The 20,842-nt window shown below is 39.8% G+C and overlaps 1 protein-coding gene across 1 annotated transcript in view; it reads right to left on the minus strand.

Annotated features, from left to right (window-relative positions):
* The window catches only part of LOC124032092 (protein bicaudal D homolog 2-like), a 35,983-nt gene extending 19,181 nt beyond the window's left edge, over window positions 1-16,802 (minus strand). Inside the window, exons 1-4 of the mRNA XM_046344185.1 lie at window positions 16,505-16,802; window positions 15,431-15,759; window positions 6,951-7,163; window positions 6,519-6,671 (exon numbers count right to left, since the gene is read on the minus strand). Coding sequence (XP_046200141.1) covers window positions 6,519-6,671; window positions 6,951-7,163; window positions 15,431-15,676 — 612 coding nt within the window. The 5' untranslated portion in view covers window positions 15,677-15,759; window positions 16,505-16,802. The remainder of the gene's footprint in view (window positions 1-6,518; window positions 6,672-6,950; window positions 7,164-15,430; window positions 15,760-16,504) is intronic.
* Between the last annotated feature and the right edge of the window lie 4,040 nt (window positions 16,803-20,842).

Raw genomic sequence — 20,842 nt, forward strand, 5'->3', positions numbered from 1 at the left:
AGTCTAGGCCTCTAACACGTCAATAATGTGATGCGAAAATCCTGGCGAAATGCATAGTGCACAGAATATCAGATATTGTTCATCCTGATCAGACAAGTTTTATTTACATGGACGATATATTGGAAATCATTTACATGAAAACAATTGAACATTACGAAATATCAAAGATTCCAGGACTGGTCTTCACAGCAGATTTTGAAAAGGTGTTTGATAAAGTATGACTAGAATATATAAATGCCTGGATTACTTTAATTTCTGTCAATCTTTTATACAATAGGTTAAAGTTATGTACAGCAACCTCTGATGTAAAATAGTAAATAATGGTTACTTCTCAAAGTATTGAGCTTTTAAGAGTAGTAAAACAAGGCTGTCCGTTGTCTCCATATCTACTTATTATGGCCATTGAAATGCTAGCTATTAAAATTAGATAAAAACCAAACATCAAGGGGTCAGAAATCCAGGGGATAAAAACAAAAGTGTCAATGTATGCCAATGACAAGTGTTTTCTTAAGTCTGCCATCTGGATCCCTGCAGTCTCATTAAAGATCTTGATCACTTTTCTAGCCTCTCTGGACTAAAACCATATTACGTATGGATTGTAAAAATAAAAAAAAATAAGTGTTTACACTACCTTGCAGTTTACCAATAAAATGGGCAGATGGTGAAGTAGACATACTTGGTATTCACATCTCAAAAATATAAATTAACTTACCACAATCAATTTCAATAGAAAGTTAGCAAAAATAGAAAGAATTCTGCAACCATGGAGAAGTAGATACTTCACATTGATGAACTTTTTGGTCCTATCAGTTCACTTACTGACTAAATGGCACTGTCTTCTCCAGACTTGTTTTTAAAGTCAAATGAGCAAAAATGATTTTAATTTGGAATGCTAAGCCAGACAAATGTAACGTGCCTATTGATAATGAATATGAGTTTGGAGGGCTAAAATGTTTACATTTTAAAGCGTTAAACCTCTCACTAAAAGCTTCACTCATACATAAATTACACTTGAACCCAAAATGGTTCCCAGTAGATTGAGGCTCATACTATTTTTAATACTGCCATTTTGCCTTAATACAGATATCTTCTAATTTCCAACTAATTGAAAATTAAATGTTGTTTAAAGTTTTGCCCTTTCTTAAACAAGCTATACAAAGCTAGTTACAATTATTTAAAAGATATAAAACAAATATTACAAATGTTGTGTCTATCACAGTGCCATCCGTTTTGTCACTAAAGCACCTTATACCACCCACCACTGCGACTTGTATGCTCTAGTCGGCTGGCCCTCACTACATATTCGTCGCCAGACCCACTGGCTCCAGGTCATCTACAAGTCCATGCTAGGTAAAGCTCCGCCTTATCTCAGTTCACTGGTCACGATGGCAACACCTATCCGTAGCACGCACTCCAGCAGGTGTATCTCACTGATCATCCCTAAAGCCAACACCTCATTTGGCCGCCTTTCGTTCCAGTACTCTGCTGCCTGTGACTGGAACGAACTGCAAAAATCGCTGAAGTTGGAGACTTTTATCACCTACCTCATTCCCATACTGTTTTTTATTTATTTACTTTTCTGCTCTTTTGCACACCAATATCTCTACCTGTACATGACCATCTGATCATTTATCACTCCAGTGTTAATCTGCAAAATTGTATTATTCGCCTACCTCCTCATGCCTTTTGCACACATTGTATATAGACTGCCCATTTTTTTTCTACTGTGTTATTGACTTGTTAATTGTTTACTCCATGTGTAACTCTGTGTTGTCTGTTCACACTGCTATGCTTTATTTTGGCCAGGTCGCAGTTGCAAATGAGAACTTGTTCTCAACTAGCCTACCTGGTTAAATAAAGGTGAAAAAAATGGTTAAACTCAAATATAATGATTAATATAAAATAAAATAAATTATGGGAAAAAAAAATATATATATATTATATTTATTAATGATATTATGAATAGGATCAGAGGAGTTATGTCACATATGCAGCTATGGAAATATGTGCTCAATACAAATTTACAAACAACTGATAGCAACATTTCCAAAAAAAATGGAAGAGGCAAGTGTAAAAGGGAGAACTTATTTGCCGGCCATATATTAAAGATACAAATTGGCCGAAAGGAATTGGCACAAATAGAATAATATACCAGTTCCATTTGAGGACAAAAATGGTGACAGATGCGCCATACAGGTTGCAAATATATATATATATATATATATATATATATATATTTCATGAACTGGTACAAAAAAACAACACTTGATTCAACACTTTTTTCCCCAAGTTTTTCTATTTAAATTATTATATAAAATTCATGCCACCAACAGAATGCTCTATATATAGACACAGTGGGGAGAACAAGTATTTGATAACTTGCAAAATCAGCAGTGTTTCCTACTTACAAAACATGTAGAGGTTTATAATTTTTTTATCATAGGTTTATAGAGACAGAATCTAAAAACAAAAATCCAGAAAATCTAAAATTGATTAAATACATTTTCCCCCTCAATCTACACACAATGCCCCATAATGACAAAGAGAAAACAGGTTTAGACATTTTTGAAAATGTATTACAAATTTTAAAAAACAGAAAAACCTTTTGAATACGTTTTTCAGACCCTTTGCTATGAGACTCCAAATTGAGCTCAGGTGCATCCTGTTTCTATTGATCATCTACTATTTGATTGGAGTCCACCTGTTGTAGATTCAATTGATTGGACATGATTTGGAAAGGCCCACACCTGTCTACCTAAGATCCTGCAGTTGACAGTGCATGTCAGAGCAAAAATCAAGCTAGGAGGCCGGAGGAATTGTCCATAGAACTCAGAAACAGGATTTTGTTAAAGCACAGGTCTGGGGAAGGGTACCAAAAATGCTCTGCAGCTTTGAAGGTCCCTGAGAACACAGTGGCCTCCATCATTCTTAAAATGGAAGAAGTTTAGAACCACCAAGACTCTTTCTAGAGCTGGCTGCCCAGCCAAACTGAGCAATCAGGAGGGCCTAGGTCAGGTCAGGGTGGTGACCAAGAAGAACCAATGGTCACTCTGACAGAGCTCCAGAGTTCCTCTGTGGAGATGGTTGTTCTTCTGGAGGATTCTTCCATCTCTGCAGCACTCCACCACGCAGGCCGTTATGGTAGAGTGGCCAGACGGAAGCCACTCAGTAAAAGGCACATGACAGCCCACTTTTGTTTGCCGGAGTTAGCCGAAAGGCACCTAAAGGACTCTCAGACCATGAGAAACAAGATTCTCTGGTCTGACAAAACCAAGATTGAACTCTTTGGCATGAATGCCAAGCGACACGTCCGGAGGAAACCTGGCAACATCCCTACGGTGAAGCATGCTGGTGGAAGGAACATGCTGTGTGGATGTTTTTCAGCGAGAGGGAATCAGGATCAAGGGAAAGATGAATGGCGCAAAGTACAGAGAGATCCTTGTTGAAAACCTGCTCCAGAGTGCTCAGGACCTCAGACTGGGGTGAAGATTCACCTTCCAATAGGACAATGACCCTAAGCACACAGTCAAGACAACGCAGGAGTGGCTTCGGGACAAGTCTCTGAATGTCCTTGAATGGCCCAGCCAGAGCCTGGACTTGAACCCAATCTAACATCTCTGGAGAGACCTGAAAATAGCTGTGCAGCAACACTCCCAAGCCAACTTGACAGATCTTGAGTGGCTGCTGCCAACATACTGACTCAACTCCAGCTCACTTTAAACAATGCCACTTAATATAATGTTTACATACCCTACATTACTCATCTCATATGTATATACTGTACTCGATACCATCTACTGCATCTTGCCTATGCCTTTCTGTAACATCACTCATTCTTACATCTTTATGTACATATTCTTTATCCCTTTACACTTGTGTGTATAAGGTAGTAGTTGTGGAATTGTTAGGTTAGATTACTCGTTGGTTATTACTGCATTGTCGGAACTAGAAGCACAAGCATTTCACTACACTCGCATTAACATCTGCTAACCATGTGTATGTGGCAAATAACATTTGATTTGAGAAGAACGGGGAAAAACTTCCCAAATACAGGTGTGCCAAGCTTTTAGTGACATACCCAAGAAGACTCAAGGCTGTAATCGCTGCCAAAGGTGCTTCAACAAAGTACTGAGTGAAGAGTCTGAATACTTATGTAAATGTGATATTTCAGTTGTAAATGTTTAATACATTTGCAAGTGTGTCTATAAACCTGTTTTTGCTTTGTCATTATGGGATATAGCGTGTAGATTGATGAGATATATATTTTTTTATCTATTTAAGAATAAGGCTGTAACGCAACAAAATGTGGGAAAAAGTCAAGGGGTGTGAATACTTTCCAAATGCACTATACATACAGGCCTAATGAAAAATATAGTAACTTGTATTTAAACGTAGCAATTCAACAAACGCTTTCCATATTAAAGTGTAAGAAAAATAAGTTAACAGATTATGAAATGGCAGGTCTGTAGTGCATTCCGCCAGGCTGCGGTCCCCGGGCACGCAAAGCTCCACTATTAATTAGGCCTTGGCCTACATTTTTCTACAAGGAAATTGCTATACCTGGGCTATAACACAGCACAATGAGGCATTTATTATTGTTATCAAGTGAATACACAATTATTGTAAACTGAAGTGATTTAGGCTCATTTGAATAACCCCCGAAATAACTGCATATTTGGATCAGTTTGGATCTATTCTCGACAGTTTAGAAGAACCAGAAAGGTACATTAGCAGGCCACTCATATGGTGTAGGCCTATTTCATCAGGATGCAGCACGGCAGTAAGACAGGAAAATATGGGCTTCTCCTTTAATGCTGTAGCCTATTTTACATTTAGCAAGCAAGAGCAATCTCTCCTCCAATACGCTATTAGTAGGCTAAAGGAAATAAGTCGAAATAAGAGTCCAACAAGCTTTTGTAATCTGTCTTTTCCTGGGACTCCACAAGATTAAAAAGGAATAGTCGTTGCAGCAGAGAGGCCAGGTGCGTAATTGTGCAACAGAACAAAGACAGGATCTAGATTTAGCCTATAGCGTAAGTAGAAGCATATGCATATTAGACCATAATTCATAAGCTCAATATTATTCTTAATAACGCAGTGAATGTTAAATCAGATAACAAAATCATAGGTAGCCTTCACTATGTGGGCTCCTGAGGCTGCGCTGAGTGCACTCCCTCACAGTTCCCGGGTACGCAGCTCGAAAAGCTACCCTATCGTTTCAGTTTTTTTAGGGACAAGAAATATATCCTCCTTGGCTACAACAAGACAATGTAATGTAGAATGTTATTATTGTTTTCAAGTGAGTACAAAACTCTAGTCTAAGCTGTCAACTGCAGTGAATAGCGTGTCATTTGAATAACCTTTCAAAAGCCTGGGGTTTTGAATGCATATTCATTTTGAAATAACTTGCCTGCCTGCGATTGGGCAACCACTTGGATCAGTTAGTTTTTTTTTTCTCAGTTTAGGCTTCAAGGTCAAGGCACATTAACAGGACAGTAATATGCCATTTTTTGTCATGACGTACAGTGCCTTGCGAAAGTATTCGGCCCCCTTGAACTTTGCGACCTTTTGCCACATTTCAAGCTTCAAACAAAGATATAAAACTGTATTTTTTTGTGAAGAATCAACAACAAGTGGGACACAATCATGAAGTGGAACGACATTTATTGGATATTTCAAACTTTTTAACAAATCAAAAACTGAAAAATTGGGCGTGCAAAATTATTTAAAAGACTTCTTAAAAATTAGGTGGACACACAAGAGTGTATATATCATTAGGAACACCTTTCCATAACATAGTTTTCACCTGGATTCACCTGGTCAGTTTATGATCTATTATTGATGTCACCTTTAAAATCCACTTCAATCAGTGTAGATGAAGGAGAGGCAGGTTAAAGAATGATTTATTTTGCCGCGAGACAATTGAGAAATGGATTGTGTATGTGTGCTATTTAGAGTGTGAATGGACAAGACAGAAGATTTAAGTGCCTTTAAACAGGGTATGGTAGTTGTTGCCAGGCACACCGGTTTGTCAAGAAGTGCAACGCTGCTGGGTTTTTCATGCTCAACAGTTTCCTGTGTATCAATAAGGTTCCACCACGCAAAGGACATCCAGCCAACTTGACAACTGTGGGAAGCATTGGAGTCAACCTGGGCCAGCATCCCTGTGGAATGTTTTTGACACCTTGTAGAGTCCATGCCCCAAACAATGAAGGCTGTTCTGAAGGCAAAAGGGGGTGCAACTCAATATTAGGAAGGTGTTCCAAATGTTTTGTACACTTAAGTGTCCATCATTACCCATTATGCCAGCTTTCTGATTGCATTCTGTACTTATATTTAGATGTGTGTATTTTCTGTAATTCAGGGCTCATTTGTAAAAGAGATCTTGGTCTCAGTGTGACTCCCTGATAAAAATAAAGGTTAAATTAAATTGACTTGAATGGAGACACCTTTTCTATTCATTCTATTTCTATGGTTGATTATCAGTGAGGTGAGTGGTGAGAAGGAGAGACTCTGACCTGGTTCTCCTTGAGTACAGACACCTGTTTCTGCAGACAGGTGTTCTCCTCCTCCAGCTCACTGTTGTCCTGGAGCTGCTGGAGCTCCCGCACCTTATACTCCTTCATCTCATTCCTCATGTGGCCCTTCTCCGCCTCCCAACACTCACACTCCTGTGAACGCAAACACACTCTCAGTGGAACTAATTACACATTAACGTTATGGAAGCACTGCACATTGCTCCTTATTAAACATTAAAACACAAGAGACTAGCAGGAATTAAGGGCGTAAAGTAATTCCTTATTTGACTAATACTAGGAATACCTACAATTGAGTTGAATGGAGAGACTAACAAATTACATTAAATAGAGTTTTATCTTTCCATATGCAAGAAAATATTGGTGGGTAAAGCATTCAGTATCTCAGTGAATGGATAGGCCGTATATTTATACCTTCTTTAGCTGGGATGAGAGGCCAGCCAGACGGTCAATCTCTGCGTGAGCGTTGCCCAGAGTGATACGCGCCTGCCGTAACTCCACCTGAAGCTCAGCCATGCTGGTTGCCATGGCAGCCTCCTTGCTGGCAGTTTCCTGCAGCAGGCACTCCTCCCGGGTCTCCCCATCTGCTGCTGCACGCTTGTGGTGGTTCACAGAGTCTGACAGAGCCTAGTACACACAGACGGAGACAAAGCAAAGAGATAGGCATTTATTTTGGTGTCACGTAGACTCTGCCAGAGCCTACAAACAGACAGACAAAAGCAAAAAAGGGCACCATTTATTTGTTGAGTTGGTTGCGTGACCACCATATGGTGGTCTGTATGGCATCAGGTCTATCACTGGAGTGAAAACTACAACAGTGCCAAGTGGCACATCTACTGAAAACGCAGCACTTTTTACTTAGACCCAAAACAACAAAGATGTATATCTGTGCCAGTGGAAATAGGACTCCACAGACCAGCTGTCGAAATCTGAGCAGTCTTGAGTACATCCCATGCATAACTTAGGCCAACATTTCCTCAGTTGAGAATGTGGTACTACAAACCAGATTAATCTATGGGACAAGCCAAAGAGGAATATATTATTTCAAATGACAGTTGACATCACCAGTCTGTCTAGAAAATCAGTCAATGAAATAAACTCTCACTAAAGGATATGGACCACACACCGAACCACTGGCCATGACTACGTGTGAGGGTTAGATGGATTGGACATGGTAGGAAAAAGATTGTAGAATCCCATGAGAAGCTGTCTCTAATCATGTCTGTTGAGCAGCCATGCACAAGGACAACGCCCCATGTCACTAGCCAGGGAAGGATTACTACTGAGACTGCCTGGTGCTGCTACTGCCCTAGCTCAAACCAGTCTGGTATGATATATATCAAACTAATTTGAATTTATGTTTTAGCGCGATATTTCAAATGCTTGTATCTCCTTCACTCCTTCTGTGCTGAGTAAACTGTGCACCTTCCCACTCGCTCACAGATACCAAGCCACTCTACAACAAAGACAAAAGATCACTTCGTCCTCTCTGACAACAAGCAGTTTCAACTTGCTATTTGCATTTGATGTTTGGTCCATCAGAAATCAGTCGATTTCCCTTCTAACGAAACAGTTTACATGTCTCAAGTTCCAAATTTAGAACATAGCAGACCCTACAATAATGGGAATATCAAAGAACATGATTGTGGAACATTTATTTTCTGTTTCTTTCGTGCGGTAGCAGCATTTTAGCCACATACTGTTGGGTGCTAGCAGTCTAGTCCGTGTTTTATAAATGTGCAATGAGCATAACATGCATTTATATAAGGAATTGACTTGACAACTCATTCTCATTCTTAGAAATGCTAATCTTCTTATCCAGGTAGGCCACTTGATTTCAAAACCTAAACAAAGTGAACAGACTAGTTCAAACAGGTTGCAGACGGACAGGATGGTGTATTTAAAACAATTAAACCACAGATAGAACAATGAGACAGATATTTCACCGGACGTATCACTGTGAAGCACACGTTTGGCATTCACACTCTACCATCCAGAAGGCGAGGTCAGTACAGGTGCATCAAAGCTGGGACAGCTTAAATCTCAAGGCCATCAGATTGTTAAATAGCCATCACTAGCCAGTTACCACCCGGTTACTCAACCCTGCACCTTGGAGGCTGCTGCTCATCTACATAGACATGGAATCTCTGGCCACTTTAATAAAGGGACACTAGGAACACTACTGCAAAATGTGTGTGTGACCAATACAATTTGATTTACAGAAATAAACAATCCCTTAGCATCGGTAATCTCTTAACAAGGACATGCCGAGCACAGACATGTAAACCCTTTCGCCTAACTTCATTCTATTCTCTCTGGACTCTACCTCACTAATATAATTTAGTCCTTACACTCATGAATGAGTCCTGTTGACTCATTCAACGTCAAAACGTATTACGGCAGTGGTAAATAGACCTATATCTCATGATTAGTCAGGGCTTGACATTAAGGCCTGTCCAGAACAAGTACATATCAAAAATAAAATAAAAAATAACAAAATCAGACCACAAAATAATTTTCAGTAAAATAAAATATACCAATACCAAACAATTACTCTGATCAGAATTGGATGAAGAAAACATTTTAGACAGAGCTAGTCTCAACAAGACAGTGCAAAAGTCCCGGTCAAAAATGTTTTGTTATTTTCTCTCTCCAATAAACGTAGGATGATCTGGGCCAATAGCCGAAGTCTATTTTCTATAGTGGACACTCAGGTGTCATATTGTTATAGAAACTCAAATGGTTCTATTTTCTCTACATTTTATATGAATATGTCTTATGAATATTCCTAGTAAGGCACTCTTTCAGTTTAACGCATGATAGCGCGGTAGGATAAACCTATTTCATGATCAGTTCTAGGCCCTCAGAAAGTTCAAAGTTGTTTTTGAATAACCCCAAAACATGTGAGGCCTATGGTAATAATGAGATGGGACAAATAGCAAGATATAAAAATCGAATGAGAAATTTGAACAAAGCTTACAGTTGAGCAAAGCAGTTATAAGACAAAAATGATGCACGCGAAACCAGAAGAAAAAAAATCCCTCCTTGCTGTTGCAAATCAAACGACCAAAAGCCTAATATCTGAAATATTATAAAACCATACATTTATGAAGAATATTTTAAAAACTAGTCTAATAGTGTTTAAGTTGCAGCTTTTAAAATGGGAATAATTATGGAAGTCGGAGTCCATGCTCTTCTCATATTTTTTGTAAAATTACAAATATATTGGGCCACAAGTGAAATTTAACAAAAAATATCAAGATGACAAGTCAAAAGAAAACAGGCTACATACAGCTGAGAGAAGCTCATGAAATAAATGCCTATTTGGTCGAAGTCTATTTCCATATTATTTTAGGAATGTGTAACCTACCTAAAATACATATAGTAGCCTAATAAGAGAAGAGGATGAGACAAACATGTGAATCAGTTTATAATGATCCAGTTCTGAGGACATCAAGAGTTGCTCTGCAGCCCATGATGACTTACAACCCATCACAAGACGCACAGCCAGCAAGGCTCGTTGACTGTGTCACTCACGTCGGCACACACTTCAATGCCACAGCTCCAGCAGAGTTCAATAGGCTATTCGAAAATATTTGGCTCCACTAAATATATTGGGTGTTTTGTCTATGTCATGATTCCTCTCGTCTATGGGCAAGCGTAGAAAAAACATGTCTGATCTCTGCTATGTACTCAACCCTTTTCTGCCAAAGGTGTTTCTGGCCTTTTTGGGGGCTGACAAGTGACATCAGCTTTCAGACAAGTAATAATAATAATATTTTTTTTTTTTAAAGAATAATCTGTCCTACTGGTCCGATTATGTAATTTACTAAAGAAATGTGAACAAGCAACCTTTTGCTGAACATGCAGTTACATAAAATATGGTATTTACTCACAACATGCAATGCATGATGGGCAGTTCCATTGTAACAGAATTACGCTGAGACTCCACTTTAAAATGTATACCAAACAAAAAACATTGATTTCAAAGTTTAAAGGCCCAATGCAGTAAGTCTGGGCAATACGTCCTAAAAAACCATATCCCAATTTTTTTTTTTTTATGGGCGAGTCACAATATATATCTAGATCTTTTAAAATGTCCTCTAAATATGCTTTGTTGTACAATTAAAAAGGTTTAAAAAAAACACTGCTTTTCAAACAGTCAGCAATAATCTAATAAATTAAGGGCTTATGAAGTTATACATAGGCTAAATATAAACCTTCCAAAGACCAGGTAGGGAAATCTTATTTGTGGTCCACCAGCCGCTGTGGCAGATAGATTATTGATTATTTTTTTATCCAGCAGCCAAAATATTTTTGACAAACAATAAAAAGGTTGTCCCGAGTGGCACAGCGGTCTAAGGCATTGCAGTGCTAGAGGCGTCACTTTAGACCCGGGTTCATTCCCGGGCTGTATCACAACCGGCCATAACCATACTTGGCTCATCGCGCTCTAGTGACTCCTTGTGGCGGGCAGCGCACCTGCAGGCTGACCCCAGTCGTCAGGTGAACGATGTTTCCTCCGACACATTGGTGCGGCTGGCTTCCAGGTTAAGCGGGCGGGGGTTACGAAGCACGGTTTGGCGGGTCATGTTTCCGAGGACGCATGACTCGACCTTCACCTCCTGAGCCCATTGGAATGTTGCAGCGATTAGACAAGATCTAAATTGAGGAGAGTAGATGATGTGCTCCTAAATAGAAATGTAGAAGCAAACAAATACATTTGAGAACAATTAAAGTATTTGAGTGTTTTAACCCGTTGGTACTAGGGGGCAGTATTTTCATTTTTGGAAAAAAAATCCAACCCTAATCTAGCGCATCTGATTCAATAATTAGCTGGTTGATAAACTGAATCAGGTTAGTTACAACTGGGGTTGGAGCGAAAACGTACAAGAAGTTAGCTCTCAAGGAACAGGGTTGGAGAGCCTGACCTAGGACATCAACAGCCAGCCAGGGTTTCATTAAATATAGGCACAATACTTTTTATTGCAGATTTAGGCTTAATTAAACTGATGCATTTGGCGATGTTCAACTTCAATTCACTGACATAAGGAATAGCTTACCCATACTCAATGATAGCCTAATATATACTTTAGGTGAATATACGCATTGCAAGATACAGATTACCAAGATAAAGCCTATGCGCACAGTTCCGACTGTGTCTGCTTGCCCTGATCCTCCCTCCCCCTGGCTCACCTGCTCTTTGCTATGAAAAACACTAGTGTGTTTGGTCTTCGGTCTGTTCCATGTAGAATAGCTTAGCCTATTTGTTGATAGGCCGTACTTTAGTGAACTTGTGCGAAACATTGCAAGTCAAGAAATTGAGAGACATAGCATTGCGATAGCCTATACATCTTTTGATTACCGATGCATGGTTTTGACTGTCTGCCTAGTGGCCGACATACATGCCTTCTCTCTCTCTCTCCCGTAAAAAAATGTGACAGTATTCTTGAAAGTAGCCTACAGCAACAAGTTTCCTCAATTGCCAATATACTGAATCTTAGAGGAGTCGGTTCTTAGCGTAATCGAAGCTTGACACCCAGAAATGGGAGTCGATGGGCAAGGAATCAATTATTTTGGAGTAGAGTTGAGGATAACTAAAACAATTTAAAAAACAACCTAGCTGCGAACAAAATGATATAACTGGTCAAAAAACATGAGGAAAAAAAGTCACGCTTTAGTAGCCATCTTGTCAACTCAACCAAACTTCTGCATATGGCATTCGGACAAAAAAAATATTCCCAAATGATGTGTGACCACCCACCAACGTGGCTGGTGAAACAGACATTCTTACCAGCCAATGACAAAAATCATCCGGATTTGGAAGGTGTAATTTCCAACCCTGCATAAGAACCATAATTGAATTAATTGTATATAAACTGTTTAACCTGTTTTTTGCAATAATCACTTATTTACTTTCAAGTAAATGGCCTTTCTGTTACAAATTTGACCAGAACCATGCTTAATGCACTAATAAATACTAACTTTTTGTAGCAGGCATTATAGACACAGGTCTCAAACAAGCTCTCAAGCACAAGGCCACCTGCTAGTGAGTTGCCAGTTAATCTTTATATTCAAGTTGACTTGGATCCATTTGCAAGCTAACAAGGCATAACAGTTTCAATTGAACACACCCTACTGTCCATCTCCAAACCGTTTGAACAGCATGCTAACCTGTCCACTTTGTTCAGATGTTGAAATCAAGGGACCTAACTTTGCTCAGAATGAGAACGGGTTGCCAATTCCTTATAGAATTATGTTTTACGCTTATTGCACATTTACAAAACAGACTAGACACCTAGTATAACAGTCTTTGGTTAAAATGCTGCAAGCAGTACATGGTACCGCAATGCCGTGCGTGACAAACTGAGCATACATTTCCCAGAATCAATGTTCATTGACAATCCCCTTTTAGTAGTGTCACTATTGGCGGAGCTGAGACATTAAAAGGGTATCGTTAACTTCCCTGTTATAGTAAAATGTTTCAATGTGTTTCAGTGTCCATATGACCAATTCTATTGGACTAAACCTCAAATGCAAATAGGGAGTTGAAACCGCTTGTCAGAGAAGAAGTGATCTCTCATATTTGTTGTTGTGAGTGGCAGGGGGAGGGGCTTGGTGTGTTTGTATAAACAGAGAAGAAGAAGCCGAGGGGTTTCACTCGCCAAAAATCGGTCCAAAATAAGCCCAATACATTTTTATGAACTTATTTTGGATCTTAGCTTATTGCCTGCATCCCCACATTTGGGACAACGACTCCCATTGTTAGGGTAGAGACATGAGCATCTCGTCATTATAAACAGATCTCTGGTGTAAATGGTAAGGTGCACACAGCACAGAAAGAGCGAAGGAAACAAGACCAAAATGACAGAACAAACAGACAAACGCTCATGAAAGGGAAAAATAAAAACTTGATTCTTGTGATACGGTCATTTGGAATATCACTCAAAAATATACATTTGAGTTAATCGAATTCAATAGATATATTGCCCATCCCTACAATGCAACCTTTTTTTAAATCATAATATAAAATTATTTCTGGGTAAGAAATAAGTACCTTACTGTGTTTTCATTTAAAATGGTCAAAAAGAAACAAATAGATTCTTAGCAAACAGAAATTCCTTAATTAAGCAAGTATTTTGCTAGGACTGTCTGGGAGTGGCCTGAGTGGGTAGGGGAAAACTGAAAATGAGCTGTTATGGCAGGGGTTTGGAAGTGTCTTGTTGGTCTATCAACTAATTTACCACCTGGTGATGTCTCCAGGCAGGCCAAAACTTCCATCCACCAAAACAGGCTGACATTTCAGGCGGTCTTTTCAAACATCTCTTACACTAAAAGGGCCTTATCATAATTTTCACAGTATTATTCCAGCCTCAGTGTGGAAATATATATAAAAAACACAGGGAAACTAAATTTGACTGCACTGGGCCTTTAACAAACCACAGAACTATGCACAAGGACTAATTTAACAATTTACACTGAACATTTTATAAAAACACATTTACAGGACAAACTGAAGATACAAAGTTTGGTAACAATAAAACTGAGGGAGTTTTACCGTAATTCTGCACAGTTTCTCCAGTAAAAAAAAAAAATTCCCTGTGTAAATTGTTCAGTCGTCACTGTGCACAAGAGTTAGGGTTTGTTCAAATTTAAAATAATTTGTTTTTGTTTAGCATACATTTGAAAGTGAAAAATAATTGTACTTTACAATGAGGCATTTAAAACAGAATGGTAGCCCTATTTGTGCAGGGTCTATGTTGGATGCTACTAGCTGGAATAATGAATTAACAAAAGCAATAGTCAGAATGTGACTGTACGTTCCTTTACAATATACATTTTGAGATTATTTATTTACATGAATGCCGCTTAACCTTTATATTAATGATAATTATTTGCGTGCTATGAATAATATCTTTCCCTGCCCTGTTCACCCCTCTAATGCCATGCAGTCTACATTCAACAGAGCAGCTTAAAATTAATTCCAGTTTCCACTTCCAACATGGGATATGCTGACTAATGTGCCCTCATCCCTCCATCACAGATCCCTAGCAGAAATAAACAGTATCACATCAATACACATCAACATCATACGACACTACAGGAGCAGAAACCGACCTGTCCTCCTCTATCACACAAACTGAATGATTCAAATGAACCCTAGGCTGTCTCTTGGGGAAACTGTCATTCAGCCATGTTAGTAACAAGAGTTCAAGACGATAGAATATCTTCATGGAACCTATCAAATGTTCAGTAGGCAATACATACATTTTTACGCAACACTGGATTAAGAACAACTCCTGGCCAAACATTATGATTGTGATTATTTCTTTGTTTAGAACAGTTTAGCTAAAAGCTTCTGTCCGAACAGGAAGTCCATTGTGTGGCTAATCCTAGGTTGGTCAATACAGAGCAGCGTGTGACTGGCACTACTTGCACATCATCATCTGCTCATTTATCACTCCAGTGTTAATCTGCTCAATTGTAATTATTCACTCCTATGGCCTATTTATTGCCTACCTCCTCATGCCTTTTGCACACACTGTATATATACTATTTTTGACTTGTTTATTGTGTTATTGGCTTGTTTATTGTTTACTCCATGTGTAACACTGTGTTGTTGTCTGTGTCACACTGCTTTGCTTTATCTTGGCCAGGTCGCAGTTGCAAATGAGAACTTGTTCTCAACTAGCCTACCTTGTTAAATAAAGTTGAAATAGATCAAATCAAAAATGTAAAAACTTGTTCACACTGAAGTAGTTAGTGTGGAGCCTGATTAGACAAAGCAATACAAAATCTATCACAGAAAATGTCACCACCATGCACACGTAGTAGTAGCTTTAAGGTTGGAATTAAGGTTGGTATAGCTATAGACATTGAACACTTCTGCTTACCTCTTTGAGGTGCTGTTGCTCTTGTTTGAGGGTCTCATACTCCTCCTCCAGCTGGGTGTGTTTCTTCTTCAGTTCAGCACTCTCCTCCAGCACCACTAAGCCATAACGGGCCGCCTGTAGTTTCTCCTCATTGGCCTCCCGGAGCTCCAAATTCAGCCTCACCACCTCCGCCCTCAGGTCATTGCCCCCCATCTCCATCTCATCCCTCTCCGCCTCAGTCCCTGCTTGGCCTGCCTCCTCAAGCATCTTGTCCTCTTCCACCTCCTTCCCCAATACTCCGCTTGAGACACCTGCTTCCTCTTTCAACCCTCCTGCCTCATTACTGCTTGCTGTGGGGGATGAGGAAGGAAACAGCACAGGAACATTGATTGTTTCATCGGACAGTTCAAAGTCACAAATAGTAACCAATGAGTTGAAAGCAACTTCAAACTAACCTGAGGATTAACAATATGATTTGCCATCTTAAGAGTTGCTGGCAGCTGACAACTGGCTAAAATGGCGTGAAGTGAATAATAAACTTGGCAGCCCAGTCACAGACGGTCAAGAGTCAGATTATGTGATTAACGTTAGATGAGGTAAACTGGCTCCTCTCAGTCACTTTACTTGTGATCTTTGTTGTCAGGGTAAAGGCCATGGTAAAGAAAAATGTAACTGTCCGTCTGTAGCTAACGTTACTGTGTGCAGGCTATCAATCAGCTTATAGGCTAACGTTAACTTGCCAACCATGTTGGAAACTAGCTAGAAGCATTTCGGTGCACCTGCAAATTATGTGTAGGCGACCAATACAAGTATATTTAATTTGTTAGCAGTAGTTAGCGAAATAGCTAACGTGTTAGTTATGGCTTTAAGTTGATTCTTAAAGCGAACAAACAGTTAACGTCACCAGACATGGAGATTCGCAGATAGCTGGCCAACGTTCTCATTTTCTTAGCTAGCTACACTACTTAGTTGTCAGAACTGTCAAAACAAAGACTTCTGGCTATCTGTGGTCAGACGAGCTAGCTAGGCTAATTGTCTACCTAGAATTCAGCCACTAACATAGCAATCAAGCGCATAGCTAACTAAATTACTTACCTCCAATATCGATTCACGTGTGGCCAAAAGTACAGTTGGTTATTTCAAAATCTTGTGTCGAAATGAAGCTAACCGGCAACCCTCAGAGAAAATATGACAGTTCGTCGTCGAGTTTGTGTGGACAAGCTAACCGCCCCGATTTTCCAGCCAATGTGCTTTTTGCTTTCTAGCTTGAGTTAGCACTTTGAAAGTCATTGCGCGCCGAAGCAACGAGAGTGAGTAGACACAGACCAGTGAACGACTGCCCCCTAGCAACGTCCAGTGTCACAACATTTGGAATGACTACAGACCATAGACGTACAGACATCGCATCATTGAATCTGTACTACTATAGCGTCTGTGAGAGTACGGGCAGTGACATTGAATCCATTTTGAAGTTGGGGTTGGAACCGGTTCAGGGAACAGAACAGAAAAAATAACTACATTTTTGAGGAACAGAATCAGAACTGGGAACGAAGGTGATCTATACAGTTCCGGAACAGAATCATTATTTTAAAAGAATGGGAAACGGTTAATCATGTTATTTTAGTTCCTGGCATGTTTTTTTTCTGTCCCACAAAAAACGCAACAAAGTACCTATACAAAGCCCTGACTCTGTCATTCAGAAACATATTCCAGTGCCTGTCTGTCTGTCAAATATTTTATAGTCTGTTTATGCTACCTGCCTCACCCCCTGCGAAGGATAGGTTACTGTACTGTATCCTACTGTTGAAAAAAATATGGTTCTGTTCAGAATGTAAAAATTGACAATAATTTTGGTTCCAACCCCTGTTTTGAAGTAGTCATTAATCTTCTTATTTTACTACTTCTTATGAGATGGCAAAGAAACGGAAAAGGTGCACACAGTCCTGGAGTGTGTTGTTTGAACAGGTATAAAGTCAAGGTTGGCGATTTTAGTGCCACCTGCAGTTATGGAGTGTTTGCGCACGAGTATAGTTCATTGGCTGATACCTACTGGTGACCTGGATGAAGAAGTCTCAACCCAGTTGACTACTTTAAAATGGTGAAAGTCATCATGCTAAAACAGGGGTTTGGGCACTAGAGTTCTCTATCTATCTCTATGCTACAGACAGACCTACAGATAATTATATTTTATCAAATCAATTGTTACTCTGTTACAAAAAGCTTTCATTCCAAAGATAATGTCAAATAAACAGTTAAAAACAACGCATACAACTCGTTGCATGCTTCTGATGCATGTTCTCATTTTATTATTGGAATAGCATAAACTTTTATTTTATTCATTATACAAAATTATCAACAATCTTGTTGATAGTGCTGTTAAGAAGGTAAAATTAAACATGTCTAGCAAAACGAAACAAGGGTATATAAATAAGAAAATACAGAATACATACAAAAAAATATAAAAAAATATATCCCAAAAAATATTTTAAAAATATGACAATTCCAGTGCATTTGTATTCACTCAGAATTTTTTACAATTATAATGATTCAGGACATGCTAACTGGTTTTATAACCACAACGAGGTAGCAAGTCTGACATCTCTGAGTTTGCTAGTTTGGACTAGCATGTAAATGTGACATAAAACTGTTATGGTTAGGTATTTGTATTTATTATGGATCCCCATTAGCTGCAGCCAAGCCAACACCCACGTTTTCTGGGGTCCAGCAAAATTAAGGCAGTTTGTACAATTTTTAAAACATTACAATACATTCACAGATTTCACAACACACTATGTGCCCTCAGTGTCTTACTCCACCACTACCACATACATGTGTATAGTGCGTATGTTATCTTGTGTGTACGTGTAAGCATGTGTCTGTGCCGATGTTTGTGTTGCTTCACACTTCCCGCTGTTCCATAAGGTTTTTTTTAATCATTTTTTTTTTTATCTAATTTTACTGCTTGCATTTTTCCGAGTCCCTGTTGTCTTGAAAGCACCATCATTACTACTACTTAACCAGAGTTGGATGACCACTCAAAACGATTTTTCCCAGTCTGAGCTCATTTCTTTTCAAGTTCCCATTGGTCTTGAAAGCACTGAAGTCGGGAAGTCGTAGATTTCCGAGTTTCCAATTCCCAGTAGTTTTGAATGTGGCATTAGATGGGAGTTTCTGACAGGTCTTGGAACTGTGACAACAGGCATCCTCTCCCCGCTTTGCTCAATGAGATATATAGTGATTCTACCCTCAACTGACTATTGTATATGTTGATTAAATCAGACTTTAATAATATAATAAGTAATTCAGGAATGTCACGACTTAAGTGACACAAGAAAACTCGTTAAAATAGCAACTCTACAGATCGCAATCTTTTTCTTCTTCTGTAGAGTTTAACAGGGGTTGGCATCCAACAAATTGCATTACGTCCCCAACTGAACTATAGTATCAATTCATTACACTTTGTTATACAAAATGGGGAAACGGGAAAATGTTTCAATATAATTTTAATTACCCTACCAACTAACTCTACACTTAAAACTGGTCTGCTAATGCAGGACGATTAGGCCCGGTGCTTTTGTGATTTTTTTTGTTAAATGAATATATCTTTTTTATTCCGATTTTTCAGAGGTTGCTGCAGCACCCTCAGAACCCCTACTTCCCACGGCTATGCCCTATTCTATTACTTTAACCCGATCTGATCCTACCCCAGGCCAACGAACTTAGAGGACGGGACACTACCACTCAACACACCCTCTAACTCTTCTGAAGTCAAATATCGTACCCCCAGGTACTTCTCTGCAGCTGCCACAACAACATCTATTTTGTGTGACTTACGTTCCATCTCTGCAGTACAGTTTAAAACCATTGCTATGAACGCTAAGAAGCCAACCTTACTGAAACTTAGGCTGTATCACTCATTTGCCTATCCCTCTGACCTGTTACAGATCTACTATACACAGGAATCCTCTCAGAATCCCTCACCCTTCATCCAACCTACACTACTTTCTTCACTGCCTCAGCATACAACATCTTCTGCTCTACTCTGACCCTGGCCACCTCAACCTGCCTCTCTCGCACCGGACACCTCTGATCCCAGCAACATGGACACCCTTACAGTTGACAAATCAAATCGAATTGTATTGGTCACATACACATGGTTAGCAGATGTTATTGCGAGTGTAGCGAAATGCTTGTGCTTCTAGTTCCGACAGTGCAGCAATATCTAACATGTAATCTAACAATTCCGCAACAACTACCTAATACACACAAATCTAAGTAAGGAACGTATTCATATAAATATATGGATGAGCAATGACAGAGTGGCATAGGCAATCTGCAAAATATGGTATAAAATACAGTATATACATATGAGATGAGTAATGCAAGATATTTAAACATTATTAGCCCGACCAACCAGTGCCTCCGCACATTGGCTAACCGGGCTATCAGCATTGTGTCCCGCCACCCATCACCCACCACTTTAACCATATCTACATGTACATACTACCTCAATCAGCCTGACTAAACAGTGTCTGTATGTAGCCTCGTTACTGTTATAGCTTTGCTACTATATACAGCCTCGCTACTGTTATTTTTCACTGTCTTCCTACCTATCTCTCTGATTTGGTCCTGCCGTACATACCTACACGTACGCTACGGTCACAAGACGCAGGCCTCCTAATTGTCCCTAGAATTTCTAAGCAAACAGCTGGAGACAGGGCTTTCTTCTATAGAGCTCCATTTTTATGGAACGGTCTGCCTACCCATGTCAGAGACGCAAACTCGGTCTCAACCTTTAAGTCTTTACTGAAGACTCATCTCTTCAGTGGGTCATATGATTGAGTGTAGTCTGGCCCAGGAGTGGGAAGGTGAACGGAAAGGCTCTGGAGCAACGAACCGCCCTTGCTGTCTCTGCCTGGCCGGTTCCCCTCTTTCCACTGGGATTCTCTGCCTCTAACCCTATTACAGGGGCTGAGTCACTGGCTTGCTGGGGCTCTCTCATGCTGTCCCTGGAAGGGGTGCGTCACCTGAATGGGTTGATTCACTGATGTGGTCATCCTTTCTGGGTTGGCGCCCCCCTTGGGTTGTGCCATGGCGGAGATCTTTGTGTGTTATACTCAGCCTTGTCTCAGGATGGTAAGTTGGTGGTTGAAGATATCCCTCTAGTGGTGTGGGGGCTGTGCTTTGGCAAAGTGGGTGGGGTTATATCCTTCCTGTTTGGCCCTGTCCGGGGGTGTTCTCGGATGGGGCCACAGTGTCTCCTGACCCCTCCTGTCTCAGCCTCCAGGATTTATGCTGCAGTAGTTTATGTGTCGGGTGGCTAGGGTCAGTTTGTTATATCTGGAGTACTTCTCCTGTCCTATTCGGTGTCCTGTGTGAATCTAAGTGTGCGTTGTCTAATTCTCTCCTTCTCCCTTTCTTTCTCTCTCTCGG

The sequence above is a fragment of the Oncorhynchus gorbuscha genome, linkage group LG03, assembly GCF_021184085.1.
Source record: "Oncorhynchus gorbuscha isolate QuinsamMale2020 ecotype Even-year linkage group LG03, OgorEven_v1.0, whole genome shotgun sequence".
Lineage (NCBI taxonomy): Eukaryota > Metazoa > Chordata > Actinopteri > Salmoniformes > Salmonidae > Oncorhynchus > Oncorhynchus gorbuscha.